The sequence below is a fragment of the Hyposmocoma kahamanoa genome, unplaced genomic scaffold (genome assembly GCF_003589595.1).
Source record: "Hyposmocoma kahamanoa isolate Upper Pololo Valley unplaced genomic scaffold, ASM358959v1 93, whole genome shotgun sequence".
In the NCBI taxonomy this organism is placed as follows: domain Eukaryota; kingdom Metazoa; phylum Arthropoda; class Insecta; order Lepidoptera; family Cosmopterigidae; genus Hyposmocoma; species Hyposmocoma kahamanoa.
The window spans coordinates 1,295,600-1,311,649 of record NW_020654810.1 but is presented as its reverse complement, the minus strand read 5'-3'; the positions used below and the strand labels follow the sequence as shown (position 1 = coordinate 1,311,649).

At 39.4% G+C, this 16,050-nt stretch overlaps 1 protein-coding gene across 2 annotated transcripts in view; it reads right to left on the bottom strand.

Annotated features, from left to right (window-relative positions):
- Positions 1-429: 429 nt before the first annotated feature.
- The window catches only part of LOC113237616 (protein tiptop-like), a 462,668-nt gene continuing 447,047 nt past the window's right edge, over positions 430-16,050 (bottom strand). The window contains exons 4-5 of one of the 2 annotated variants that reach the window (XM_026474212.1): positions 11,209-11,386; positions 430-5,259 (exon numbers count right to left, since the gene is read on the bottom strand). In XM_026474212.1, coding sequence (XP_026329997.1) covers positions 2,238-5,259; positions 11,209-11,386 — 3,200 coding nt within the window. In that variant the 3' untranslated portion in view covers positions 430-2,237. Of the gene's footprint in view, positions 5,260-6,448; positions 6,848-11,208; positions 11,387-16,050 lie in introns of those variants that run through there. The other variant, XM_026474213.1, reaches the window with a different exon arrangement.

Below are 16,050 nucleotides of genomic sequence, written 5' to 3'. Positions count from 1 at the left end.
ATCCCACCTCCAAAGGTGGCAAACTAGGGGATGAATGACTTTTGACGTCGGTTTTTAATACTCTGCACTGAGATAAACGAAAAAATAAACAATTTTTTTTTTCAAAGTGATGGGTGAATATAGTTGCGTGTTACAGGCATCGTGTGGATCTAGGATACTACAGTACGAAATCCGATAGGGACACTGTGTCTCTAGAATACGTAATGGACTAAACATACATATTTGTATGAGTTTGTGTGCGATATCAACCTCTCTACCACTGTGATAAGGTTTTCCATTTAGCATGATTGGACGTAAATTATAATTTTTCGGGAAAGTTGTAGTTTGTCCGTTTGTATTGTAGACGAAGTGTCGTTAGTGATTTTCTATCTTACAATATTTAAATTGGGAAAGTAATAAATAAAATACCGTTTGTAAAGTATGTAACATATATATTTCTTTGAGCTTTTAATTGCATTTTGAAATACAACATAAAATATTAAATAAGATTATTAAATTTGGTAAAATCAATATTTTAACACCATTTTTTTTTTAATTTTTCAAGAATGAGCAAAAATTTTCTCGTCAGAGCTGGGCGTATACATAATATTTGTCGTATGTTTTTCATTATAGTTAAAATGATAGTTATTGATTTAAAATTTTGATTTTTTATTAGCATTAATACATGTATTCTTAGTACACTGGCCGAGGACATTACAAAACGGTTAGTAACTCCAGAAAAAACTTTGTTAAATTTGAAGTAAGTTTAAACACATGTATTTTTAAAACTATAGGGTGGATTATGTTCGTGAAGTTCAGCTAAACCTTTTTTGTAAAATCCTGAATGTTACAAGGACAAAATTAATATTAAAATTTAGTTTTACAAAACGTATACCTTCGGTCGTATGAAAGAGCAGTTTTAATGTATAACAAAAGATGTGTACACATTAAAACTGTAAAATATAGTTACTCCATACAAATAGCGCACGCGCACTATAATAATGTGAAGCGCGAGTGCATCGCGAATTAAGCGAATATGTGCGTCCGTACACGGCACGCGGTGGGCGCGCACATATACAAGCCGCCCTGCTGTTTGTATGAAGTTACCATACCATTCTTAATAAACTATGGTATAGTGTACAAAAATATAGGCACATATACATATATCCGTATACAGTGAACCAAATGTACTAAGAATATACATTACGAAATTGTTGATATCGTCTGAAACTTACTTATTAAACAGTTTACAATATTTTTATTAAATATAAAAGGGGTTTTCACTCGCAAGTACCGTATATACATCGTCGTATATCTGATGTTGCAAATGGAAGATATTTCATTCAAATCTTGAAGTCCTAAACGTATACGAATGTAGTCGATCCTTTTCAAAGAAAAAATGTATAACGTATCACTTTATTTAAATACACGGTTGACCTCCAACCTATAGCGCTGAATGGTATACAAGGTTTCACAGACGTTATGTCTCCTAATATTAATGTACTTATTACTAAATAATAAATAGCATCCTCAGAGAGGAGAGCGTACCTAGAGCGAATTTACACTAAGGAGATTGTATAATATTGCATTTAAATCCAACTGTATGTACAAGAACTGATTCAATGAGATTGGATCTCCGAGATTACAGGCGACGGATCTTTATGTCACGAGAAAACAAGAAGAATACATTCAAAATATACATAGAAATAAACTAAGAAACCAAATTAACCCTAACTCTGATTTACACAAAACAAGATTAAGTAACACAAATGATATTGCAACGAATTCCACGGGTACTGCGGGCGACCCGACCGAGTCGCGTGCTCGACGCCAATCACATACGAGCGAGCGTAGATTATTAGCAAAAAATATACATTTACAAGAGATCGAATCGAACATTTTATGACTTAATGTGACTTATATTTACAATTATCGAAATGGAATTACAATGTAGTGTGGAAGATAAGCCACGGCCGCGCGCCGCACAACAACCAATCAACTTCACCTAAAGGCAATATTTTGAAAATATTCTCTTACTTCTAACGAACGTAAAACGTTTGGCGTATACTTAAGTCGCTAGTCGTTAATTACACTAACCGAACTATGCGGTGAACTCTAACAATAATTACCTAAATAATTAAATTGGCAAAGAGTTTCGAAATACTTAACGTCGCGTGCGCGACCTAACCCTAGCAAGGTTTAATGTAGCAGGATATGGTATCATCACAACTGATGGCCTCACCGACCCTATGTACAGTCTACACGTATTTGCTGGAGAGCTGCTTCGCAAGTTCGGTGTACTTGAGGAACTTGGAGTGCGGGCTCTCGTCGAAGGACTGCGAAGGGCTCCGGGGGTCCTGAGGGGACGCTGCGTTTGAACCACCGCTCTTGTGAGTGCCCGGGGAGGCAGCCGGCGGCGGCGCCTTCATCGGAACCGGATCCGGCAGCGCACCGTCCTTAACGAAATGCATCTTTGACAAATGATGTCTATAGGCGCCCTTAGATATGAACGGAGTATCGCAAAGTGCACACTTCATAATAGAGTCAGTGACGACGGCATCGTTACAAGCCCAGCTGAAAGTTAAAATGCTCGGGGGACCGGCGGGTGAAGGGGCCGGGGCGGGAGCGCGGGATGGATTCGTCTCAGTTTTATCGCAAAGTTTCTGCAAAGCAGCTAAAGGGTGACTACCAGCGCGACGCGAAGAACTAGGCTCACCGGAAGAGCCACCACCGGCCAAATTATCGAACATGGAGGATAGTGCACCTAAGCTCGAAGTAGGCTTCCTATCAGCGACGGGCGTGTGGCCGGAACGGTCGCTAGCGGGGCTACGTGGACTAGCAGCGGGGCTTGGACCTTCACTCTCACGTTTAGGAACGGCTGGCTTAGTGTCTTCCTCGGCAGTACTGTTTGGTCGATGAGGTTCATCCTCTTCATCTACTTCAGTTTTGACCCTTACAGGCTGACTACTCAAATCTACCCCATTCTCGCGATCATCGTCTTCGGGAGCTTCTTTCTTTATCCGCACTTCAGTGTGACGGTCATCAGAAGCAGGCGTATGGGAGCCACGCGTATCGGGAGTGGTTCGCGGAGTCATGTGATACGAGTCTAACTTCCTATCGGGAGTTAAAGATTCAACTCTACTTCCTCCCCTTTCAGACATTGAGCTAGATTCGCTACCGCTACGTTCACGGCGACCATACCCCTGCTGCTGATGATACCGTAACATGCTCATGGTTTGAGGGTCTACTAATGGCTTAGTATAGTCTACACTCTCGTCTATGCCTAACCGCTTCAAAATGCTAGAACCGAGCGGAGCGTGAGATGCTCCACCTGGCATGCCTGCTACAGGGTGACGTGACCTAGTATCAAAACTTTTTTCAATCAACTGCTCTATAGCGTTGAGAACGGAAGGTGACGAACTCTTAGCATCGTTACTCGCATTGGGATCTTTGGAACTCGGTGATGAATCATTCACGGAGGAAGGCGAGCGATGGGCCGAGCCGGGTGAAGGCAGTTCCTCGTTGATACTTTTACGACCGTCCCGGCTAGTAGGAGTGACATGCCCAGGTACTTCAGGAGGAATAATGTTATTTGAAAGAAGAGCGCTCTTCAAAAAATTCCTTTGGCTATTCGACATAGGCCCGCCTATGCATTGACGTATGTGCTCAACGAATACTGCAGTCTCTATTTTGTCCCCGCATTTCTCGCAAGTGATCCGACTACCAGCACCGAAGTCCCTAATCGGTTTCCCCATGGGAACCCCATTACCTTCGCCGTTTTTGAACTCGTGCTGTGCTCTCTCTAGTTCGAGTAATTTCCTAACCGGTAAAGATTTCTTTCTTTTTTCGCGAGTTGGACGTCTCCTACCACCGCTTTCCGTAATGGATCTCATAATATGTTCTTTGTAATGGGAATTTTTAACCATATGATTACTCAACTCTTTCAAGGAACTAAATGCTTGGTCACAAACCTTACAAGTTAGAACTGCGCTGACATGACTGCTTGTGCCGGTCGTGGGTGGCGCAGAGTTAGTAGCACCTGGAGTACTAGAATTAGAGCCCTTAGTTTCATCGGCGGTTTTCCACGAAATGATCTGCTCTTGTGATATAATATTCGTATAATGCTGAGTTCGCTGCATGTGGCTAGTCATCTCAGCGAGAGATCGGAAGCTTTCAGCGCACCACATACATTTCAGTATTTGCCTAGTCTGTTCTGCGCCTTTACCTAACCAGACATCCTGCCCACGAACTAACTTCCGAGGGATTGGCATATTCTCCTTAATTAGCATATTAAGATCGCTCTGGTGAGGTTTCGAGGAGCTACTAGAGGATGAAGAATTATGTGATGGAGTTGATGGCGAACTAGAAGGCGGCTGAAGAGAAGGTGGTATTGGAGCTCCTGTTACTGGAGGTACAGGTACATTGACTCCACAGTGTTTAGCTTCTTTCATGTGTACAGTCAAATCAGCAAGAGAATTAAAGCTTTTCTTGCACCAAACGCATTTCAATACATCTTTTGTTTGGTCGGCGCCTTTGTTGAGCCAGTGTGATTGCCAAGCCGAGTGGCGAGCTGCTGCGTTTGGAGCGAGACCTGCGCCTAACGCTGCACTTTGTACGGAACGGAAAAGTTCTTCACCGCCCAATCGACTTAATTCGCTCATTTTCTCGAGCGCCTTTGTAGCATCGCTTGGAGTAGGGCCACCATGTTTAAGCTTTCCGTTCCAATCGGAAGGAACGGCATTTTTTGGAGATAAACTAGCTGCTACAGCGGCTGCGAAATATGGCAAGTGTGGTGCAACAGGATTAGTCCAAGGTGATGGCGAAGGTTTAAAATCTGAAGACCTTGAACTCTTTCTACTCGGAACCGGAGACGGTGAATCTTCCGGTCCTCTTTTTCTCGTACCAACTGAAAGATCGAGGGGGCCATTTTCATTCTTACTTAGATTAACGGCATCGTCGACATCCTCGTCGTCATGTGGAGAGTCGCTGCGTTTTGTGCTGAAGTCTAGTACGGCGTCCGCTCGTTCGGAGTCAGTCATGTCTTCCTGGCAGGACATGAGGAGTCGTTGTTGCGCGGCAGCAGCTGCGGCGGCACCGAGGTAAGCTGCCACGGCTGCAGAGTGCGGAGGCAACAAAGCGGCGGGCAGGGCAGCGGGGAGGGCGGCCGTCAGCGCTGCAGGGAGGGGCAGCGCCGGCCCGCTGCGGCCCGAGTACACCGAGTCATTGGAAGGACAGCGCGGCGCACCCGACGACTCCCGTGACAGACATCTCGGGCTCTCCCTGGGGACGAACAAACTCAGCGTTAGACAGAACTAATTGACTTATGACAAAAAGTCACCTGTCTCACTCCGGCCCGGGCGCTACGTAAACCGGTTACCGGCATTTGAATATTGGGCGTAAACAAACTTCGATTGAAAACTTTTTATTTATTTTGACAATCAATAATATCGTTGTCGTAAATAATGGACATGGCGTACTGCTAATTGGGTACAGCCAATGTTTTGTATAATTCATATATTTTATTTTGGTTGATTATTTTGTATAACGATTTTGTGGTAAAAAATCAATGGGTATAGTTTGAATATATTTTCACAAAACTTAATTATAGTGTATTATAAAGGTGTTTGTTTGTTCGTAGTTAAATATTGAATTTGTTCATCGGGATTAATAAGTTAATAACAATAGCAAAATACGAATGCGAACTGAACCTATAGGGTTGTCATCAATAAAGACATTATCACACAATTAATCAATAACCTAATTCCGATCAATAAAGTTCAAATGCTTTAAATATTTCACAAATTCCCGGACACTTTATTGTAATCGCTGATTAATTACAACAATATCTGTGTGTCAGTCTATGTGGGTGAAATTTTTTTATCAATATTTATGAGATCATAAATTTAATTGACACCGTTTTCATGTTAAAATACATAAACGAGGCAAATAAAAAGAGAAATAAAGATTAAATACAAATAAATAGGTAAATACCTAGTTAGAAATGCGTCTGGCAAAGTTTTTAGGATATATTTTGAGTTAGAAAATACATACGAAACTACCAACTAACTTTCTGTTGAAGTTTCCTTCCGTCGTTTTCGTGATCAATTTACAAAAATGTTGATCTTATAAAGTGTAAAAGAGGTTCAAATACAGTATCTTATACGATGAGAACAACTATATAGAACTATCAGGTATTATCCTAAATTTATAGAAAACCACATGAATTGAAACCATCACTGTAAAATAAAGACGAAAAACGAAACTGATAAAGAATTCTAGTCACGAACTTGAAGACTTTTACAGACAACCTACTGGATAGACGTCTGAAGTTAGTAAAGTCGACAAAAATTACAAATAAAGTGTTGAATTGAACACAAAGGTAATTGAACAGCCAATAGAAAATAAATCAATAGAAAACGTAATAACTGTCTCAAAGACAATGTAACACTTGAACAAATCAGACACATACCTCATATGGTCGGGTTCGACGATCATTTTGGACGCAATCTTTTCAAAGTATCCGAAAAGCAGCGCCTCGAAAGAACCGTGGATCCATCAAATAACACTTGTAGCAAGAAACACAATTTAACAATACAACTGGAGACTTCCCAAAAAACAGTTGAAAATGTAAACACGTCGCGAAAGACGCGCCGCGAGGCTGGCGGTCGAGAGGGAAGTGCGCGGTGCCTGCGGCGGCGGCGGCGGTCCCGCGTGGAATGAGACGCGACGTGATTTACGACCCGCCTGCAGCGCCCCCGCCCCGCTCGCCTCCCGTGAGAAAGAGACAGGTGCTGCGCTAACAGACGCAGAAACGAGAAAGAACGAGACGGCTGTCTGTAAACTACTTCGAGGGGTGGTGCGCTGCGTAATGCAAGCGTGCGTGCGATGCGCGAGGTGGACGTGCAGTGACGGGCGATCGTTTTGATGACAGCCGCCTGACAGCGCAAGCTACTCTGCAGAGCTGACTCACCGTTGTAACGCCAATGAAAGATGTTCAAAAAAGCCTTGAGGACCAATCGTCGTTACATCTTTTTAACTAGTCTATTTACGATGGAATTCGATTTGCGCTAACTGAGCGATGTGTTTACACATGTCGTAGGCACTATTGGTCCGAAATGGAAGTCTCGAGGGCTTATTGAAGATTACCCGGACGGGGTTGACGGCGTTGACAAGGAAATGGCGCGTTAACAAAACGCCGAGACGAGTCCTTTTAACAACACAGGGACAGACAGGGGACGCGGATGGATTTACGTGTATCATGAACAGATTTCCTTGCTTTGACAAAGGAAAATAATCTTGGGTTTATTTATTTTCACTGGGGAAAGGTAGGATAAACTTCTCGAACGACAATATGTGTCACATGGCAGAAAATGCGGGTAAGAATCCGATAAGAAAGATAACGAAACGCTTTCATTGCCAGGACATCGTCTAAATGTACAAAAGACAAAAGCCGACAGCTGAATTTAAATCGTTCTCAATTAGTTCAGAAAAAACAAGGCACATTAAATTGCGATTCCAAAAATCACCTACTTAGCATTAAGACGCTATTAGCAATTCAAAAACCAAATTTCATCTATTATTTCCATTTATACTGTAGCTATGGTGATTTGACAAAAATATGACCCACAAGTGCACGTTTACAAAACTAACTTTTTAGAAACTTCCAACAAAATCGCCAGCTGTTTATGGCTTCCTATAAGCATTAGTCGGGTGCGGGTCAATCAATCACTTGTGTTTATGTGACAGGTATTGTGCTCTCTTTCCCCCACACTACATGCACGCGATCGGAAATAACCCGACTTGGGTGTTGTGTCATAGCCAAAAAACGTTCCGCACTTATATTTTTCTATCCACGCAGATTGTATGTTAAGTATAAGGTTTCTTTTTAAACAGTACTTCGAGCGCTCAACTCAAAAAAGCAGTGAGGGATTTTAAGTTTTGAACATTGATCTGGTGGTGTAGTATGAGTGACACTTGAAACAGTGATTTTCATAAAAGACACAAGGGTTTCTGATCAGCAGACTCTGCAAATATTTTTCAGTCATTGTTACCTATTTGAACAAATTAGCAGTTTTCAGAATATGGGTACACACTGGTTTAGGCTAGGCAGTAAAATAAGTATGATAGATCTGTCGCATGCAGAGGGAATTGCGGGGAAAGACGATCACGAAGTGGAAGCCCCAGAATCCAAATCGGAGACGCGGCAGATCTCGCTAGCGATATCGGGATGATTTTAATTCCTTTTCAATGGACCGATCTGATTCAGCCCAAAACCGGAAAACAAGGGGCTCTTCTCGCCTAGTACTAAGCCATAATACACGTATAATAATGGATTAACGACATATACTAGCAAATGCAATCGTATTAGACCTAAATTTTAATTCTCATATTTAAAAATTAATTAACAATGACATATTCTTTTCATAACTATGCCAAGGTAATAATTATTATATCTTGCATTGATTACCTATGAGGTTTAACGGCAAATTCTGTGTAAAATCGACAACGCTTAGCAATATTATTCATCTATCTACAAACATATTCAAATAATTTGAAATTTTGCTGGCATAAAAAATACTTATATATATTTTTTTAGGGAGCAGCTTAAAAGTATATCTTTTATGGTACTACAAAAGCACGATAAACGTTAAACGTCTTATTGTACGGAATATATCACCACTAGAAACCCTAATAAGTCTACCACTGACTATGTAGAGCCGAACGAATTGATATCCTCAAGACATATAACATTTTGATAAACATGATAAAAAACAAAGTACTATTGTAAAGGCAAACTCAGATCCAAAATCTAAACAATAGACCCTCAGGATGGAAAGCTCTGCAGAGAATGTTCTATGATTGATGACGTCTCCTCACAGCACCTAATTGACAGTGATGGAACAGCGCACGGACAAACACTAATATTTCACATTATTTACCTTTACAAACCTTAAACTCAACACTTGAAGGTTGAAGATCCCACAAATAAAACCAGAAAAGACACGACAGAACTCGCACCGGACGTAGATAAACTTTTTTGGAGAAACAGATTTTATGCCATGTCCAATTAATTAGGACGTTGAATTAACGCGCAACTGCGTAGAATTTGAAGACAAAGCTATGAATGTAGCATGTGAATAAATAAAGAAAAACAATGTTACAAATTTTAAATTTTTGATTTGACAAAGGTAAATTGACCGAGTTTCAATTTAGACAAGCGACTTTTACCTTTAGCGCTTGAATTCTTAAGGAATGATACGATTTTTCCAGATGAAAACATTTGAACAAATATAGAGATATAAATTAAAGACAAGTGAGAAAATGCCAAACTAATAAAATAAAATTAATACCTCAATGGCCTTTTCCAAGACAATGCAGTCGATTAATATGTTTGTAAGTACGTACATACATTAACATAAATTATGAGTGATTGTTAAAGTGAAGATTCATATTAAAGTGAACAAACTTTGACAAAAACATAAGTGATACTTGACGAATTCGATAAGAAAACAGATTACAATGAAGGATAAAAGTCTTTAATAAGAAACCGACTGGTATCAGGTAAATTCGGCATTAAAAAGAGAAAAAAAAAAAAATTTCTACCATCACAAACTACAAAATTGTTGTTTACATACATAAGTACTAGTAGTATTAGCTTTTAGTTTACGTTATGGAAATTATACATGCATTGACTTGATATGATCAAAGCATTCTAGAACCAATAAAGCATTATTGTTTGACGTTACATGACCTATCATAAAGAACACCTCGACAACCAAATAATACAGCACGCATGTCAGACAAGAATCTCAAAAATCATTGTAATAAACAAAATGAGTGAATCAACATTATATTTAGACGATTTTCGGTATTTACAGATTTATATCTTGATGGCTGCCGAATCAAAACTTATCACAAATAATAAATGCCGGATTCTCATTAATTTTCTTGTCAAGGATTTCTGTCTACTTAAAAATAATTAATATGTTGGATTAGCCCCATAATCCCCTTTTATGGACAGGTGATAATTGGTAGTAATCAATAGATCGATGGACGGTTTTGTTAAATGAACAATAAAAAAATTCAGAATAAAAATTTCTATTTTTGCCGACAGATTTTGCCCTTTCGAAAACAAGAGAGATATATCCAATATGTTTTACATCACCATCTTATAACATAAATATATCTGACTATATTATACCATCTCTGATCACTGTGATTTTTAATAATCGTCTGGCAAGTGCTATGTTTGTAACACGATCTCTTTGAACCATTCCAATTGAACAATGGCACCTCCATTTACATTGTCGTCGATATAAATCATTGAGAAATCAATGTGATATTTGGTGCTTTTTTAGTCAGGTATAAAACTTTTTATATCCTTTTTATGTCCGTGTACTTAATAAAATACGACATCTCTTTACTTTCTCTATACATTGTATCGTTATATTGGTCATTTTTCGCCACCCAAGTAACTTTAAACTCGTCGAACATTAATATAAAGTTAAAGGCACTCAGTCATGCAGAACAAAAATTGATGGACCGTCAACTGAGAAATTCCGGATCATTTTTAGTGGCTCTACCTACTACAACTGTCACTATCGAATGTCCATTCATTTCTCTGAAACCTCCAATGACGAAAGACCTTTGACTCATCCCAATCCTCAAACCGCAACTAACTACAATTTCAAAGTCGTGGGTCTTGGAGTTTTGGTTTTGACTGGAAGTTGTGACCGAGGACAGCAGTTGACAACTGATCATAGGAAACAATGGGGTCGTTAAAGTGGACACCGCGGAGTGATGTCCGGACCACCGTCAAGTGGACAATACAACGCGGACGTGTTGAGATCGTGTTGATGCCTTTGTCCGCATTAGGACTTTGAGTTTCGGATTGTTTCCTGATATTTGCCTATTGACTTGGTTTGGTAACTGTGTGACAGGGTAATTTGGAGTCATTCATAGAAACAGTGATAGTAAACTTAAAATTTACGCTAGTGGTATTGAAAAACTACACAAATCAATGTTGACAAATAGCATTTGTCTTCCTTCAGCTGAGGACGGGGCAAAATGGTGCACATTGGGAGAGACCTGTGCACAGCCGTGGACTGCGATAGGCTAATAATGAAAATAACTAATGTTTAAATGAGAAACGAAAGAAAATGAAAATAGGAAAAGTTCCTTGCAGAGAACTTAATCTATGCATTGACAAAAAACCAAGGAGACTGGTACCTTTCAGCATTAGGGTCCTGAATCAGCGTAGCTGGTATACTGTGTTCGATGTCATCACGCTCGTCTGGCGCCGGAGACGCGCGGGATGCGGGGGACGCGGGAGAGTCGCCCCCCTCGCGCTCCCCGCGCTCCAAGCTGCTTCGCTCCTTCACTCCGCCTTCGGGGCTTGTTGCTTCTTCTGTGGACAAAAAAAAACAAAAATTAATACAAACCCTGAAGCTTATAGCTAGATAATGCATTTAAATGTTTGCAGTCTGCTACCTATTAACCTATGCACTGTTCAGAAAGCCTGCTCTTGTCCTTGATACAAAGCTGGGTAACTTTAAATAAACATTAAATCGTTTGAGTACTAATGAGCCTTACTTATTTACTAGCTACTTTGGTCTAAAGAAGGTTTCCTGAACAGTATACAAGTTATTAGGTAGTTGGCTGCAAAGAAAGGTAAAAAGTATTTTGTGTTAAATTACAAAGATAGATTGGACTTTCAGGAAAATATGTTTACAGGGTTTGATTTTAAAATTTTGACACTTTCTTATCAGACACAAATCGATGAGTACGGTAATGTAAAGAAGCCAGCGGTGCATCAAATAAAATTACTGCAAACAAAATCGAAAGCTTACCGAAGACCAATAAGACACCGAAACTGATCGCTTAAAACAAACGAACAAATACATCATGATAGCACCGACAGCTTAAAACCATATCTAGGTTGAATTAAAAACGAAGCGACTGTCGCTTATTGCTATCGTTCAATCATCAATGTAATAAATAAAGTCGATAGACACTGATATTGCCATGATAAAAACAGGAAAATTACCCAAAACGGGGCCAGCGCTGGAAACAAACGTTGCGCAAACATAGATCATGATTAATGATTGATTGATTGCATTTAGTCATCGGTCGGATCAATTATTCAAAGATATCGATTCACATAATTCAACAGGATAAATCGAATGATAAAGGCGGCGGTTTAATCGATAAAAGGAATCGGCTTGATAGACATAAAGTTTTTTGATGATGTGCCGAGGTTAAGCGATCCGTCAATTTGATAAAAATTTTGGAAGTCTTTTTAATATTTTTTTAATCATTTCGCGCGTCTCTTTGTAGCGTAATATGTTTAGGTCAACAATAATCTAATCCTATGACTGATAGTTGGGACCTTCGATGAGTCTTAACCAAATGGACGATACATTATTCGTTCAACTTAAATTTAATTTGGTGTCCTCTTTTCCATTATTGACAACGGCCATCAAAAACAAAAACGTTTTTATAATATCGAATTTAATCTAATCTGGCCAGAGTGAAATCTTCGAACTGTAAAACAAAGCCGAACTTTCGCTTCGATTATGAAGTTATCCCGTTTAAAAAACGGCCGTACTAAAATAAAAGAAATTTTGAAACCCGAGAGCGCGTCCGAAAACCACGGTGGCGTGTGGTCCGCTTATTTCACTGCCCACTGGTTCGAAAACCGCGTTTCTGTTCGCTAATTGATTAAAACGCAGCGTGTCAATCCGGTGACGGCAGAGATGCGCAACATCAGCCAGTCAGGCCCCAGGCGGTGCATTGCGTCCAAAACGCAAACGGATGAACTCGATCAAAGGAACGACCGGTATGTGTTTCTGAAAGCACCCAAAGTCCAATCCGCTTTGCTATTCGTCGCTGTTTGTTGTTCAATTCCCTCCAGCAAGTTATTAGCACGTTATTCTTGATTCAAATGTTAAATTTAAATTGAAAGACAAGAACATGACATGGCTGTTTTCAAAGGTCGAACAAAAGAAACAATAGATTGGTGAAATCATCAAAATTCTCGGTTTAACCGATTTACTTGATAATCGATTGCGATACAGATGACAATTGAGGATGTTAACGAAACGGAAAGACGGTATTAATCGCGATCTTATCGGGTCATTGAAAATGGGTCTGCTGGTTAAGGTGGATGACGCCTTTCACCGGATGTTGTTACGGTTTCTGAATAACGTAAACTAAAAATATCGCATTTGTTAAATCTTGGTAAAATTAACCCTACTAGCTCTTTTAAAATGATCAACATCATTATACACTGCACTACTGGCTACGAACTTCCCCTAAGGAGAGGATTTAGGCCATACCCACTCCACTCTGGCCTAATACGGGTGTTGGACTTCACATGTTCCCAAGGGTGAACATTCGTCGTCATGCAGGACACTAAAACTTTCACAAAGTACCTAACAGTACTGTAACTTACTAATTAAAATCCTAGGAAATCATCGACATCTTATATGAAATTTTTTTCACCGATTTAGTTCATCATCATCAACCCATTTATATGTCCCACTGCCGGGCACGGGTCTTCTTTCAGACGAGGGTTTAGGCCATAGTCCGCCACGCTGGCCCAAAGCGGGTTGGCGACTTCACTCGTTTTCTGAGGGTTGTGAACCTTCTTCGACGTGCAGGCTTCATCACGATGTTTTCCTTCACCGAAAAGCTCATGACAAATTTCGCACATAAATTCCGAGAAACTCAGAGGTGCGAGCCCGGATTCGAACCTACGATCTTCTGCTTGAGAGGCAGTCGGTCAAACCATTAGGCTACCACGGATTTAAATGCTTTATTTTAATTGGTTGAGAAGTTCATAAAACATCAAAATCGAGCTGTATTAAACTTACTTAGTTCGCATTACCTTTGATAGACAGCCAGTTTAAAATGTTGTTTACTGGCATCAACTTCTTAATGTTTATAAAGCAAAAAAAAAAACCTGAACCGATAGCGATTTCCAGTCAAGCTTTTTTATCAGTAGGCTAACATGTCAAAGTTATCGCCAGATCAATCAAAAGCAGATGGTAGCTAATACAGATGTTATCGGTGATAAGTAGACGCTTTCGCAACTCTTCGATTGTGTTATTACTTATTACTATTTATATTGCACTCGGTGAGTGACAAACAGTAAGTTTGCATATGATTACATACTATTTGTAGGCGGTATATGATATATTTCTTATATTTCTGGAAGCCTCTGTAAGATCAACTGTAGATTACAATACACTGAAAGTTCCTGTTAAAATTAAAAACATAGTTCTCACTCAGTTAACTCGTGGTCACGCAACACATATGCTCTTATCATCATATGGTGAATTATGCTTCACGAGGCTTATGACCAACGTTCGAAATAAAAAGTAGGGCAAAAACCGAGACACACGTGAAAACAATAATTACAACACATCAATACCTGCACGTTTCTTGATAAAATAATAAACGTTACAGGCTGACCTCTTGTGTGCATCAGGCTTAACCGTCCCCGCAGTATCGATCGTGGGCACCCAAATAAAAAACAGAAAGTTTAGTCAAAAGACGTCCAATTGTTGGTCCTTTCCTTTTTCCACTCAACAAAATCTTCGAGTGAAATAAATTGTGGGCGGATCGATCTCAATCTGTCAGGCGAGTTTCGTGCGTCTGAGTCCATAAATCGAATGGACAGGGTTGCCAAATTAATTTAAGCGTAATATAAATGTTGCCAATACGAAGGTTGTTCACAGCATAAATGATTTCATATAACATATTATACACAAAGAAGCTGATAAACTTTAAAAGCAACTTATAAACCGAGTTTCGAATTCTGAAATCCGGAGACGCAAGGTCTCAGACGTAGGAGATCGTATAATGGATCTCTATTGGGTAGGATATATTGCGAACCATGGTGTAGTAAGGCTATAACTGAATGGTAACCAAATTGTTATAGAAACGTAGACCGTCCTGTAGTGCGATGGATAGATGACATCGTCAAAGTCGCGGACAATGGGTGAGACTAGTTCAAGCTCGTATTGGATGACACAAACAACGGGAGGTCTATATCCAATAATAGGTAGAGTGGCGGATGATAAAGTAGTAAACCACACCAAAAAAGCTATTTTGAAAATAACCTTTTTAATCAATTCCGACTCCATTTCTTTCTTAATGATTTCGTTATTAAGCTGTAGTAAAAAGGTAGTGACAACCCTAGACTCGCACGCATGCGATAAATCCGCGTAACGCCTAATTGGCGCGACGAGCGTTTGCCGAATTTGTCCTTTCACATGTTTTTATAAAACACTAATTATAGAGTCGACGTTTATTTGCTTAAGTCGATCAATGTTCTTGACGCTTCGTTTATACGTTTGCACTTTATGACTGCACAAAGATTTCATTTACCAGGCAAGAACCAATTAAACTCAACACAATGAACACACTAAACTTGACACTTTTATTAGATAGTTTCTCTTTTACTTTACTTCAACATATTAGCGGCACTGTTGAATTTAATACAAAATCTGCCAATTCACGTCATCAAAGCAGAATAATAATTTTAAAAAGGAACCCGATTCAGTTTCAATGAACAATCGTCGAACAAAGCACATCGGCTGCAGGCCGGGCGATAACGAGACGACAACTCGACGATAACTAAACGATGATTTGACGACAACCACACGAATTGACGACAACTGAAGAAATTGCACTGAAAGTGGGGAAACCGTAAAAAGCTGTTGGAAATACGATTTCTTTTGTGCTGTTTGGTTATGAAAACTTTTATTGGAATTATAAGAAAGGAAAAGAGTAATTTTATGCATAGAATATAAGATTTACTTTAGATAGACGTCAACGAATCTTTGGATCAAAATAAAGAATATGAGAATGCACTCCCTATTTTAACAAATTAAATTAAATGAAGCGATGTGTATTTATATAGGACAAGGATGTTGAATAGTTACATTGATCAAATAAATATTCTTTGAGTAAAACTGCGCGTTAATATTAAATTGAATAGGGTGTTAAATTATAATATATTTATCATTTACATGTTCAATGTGGAAATGTAACAATTGTTGCTTA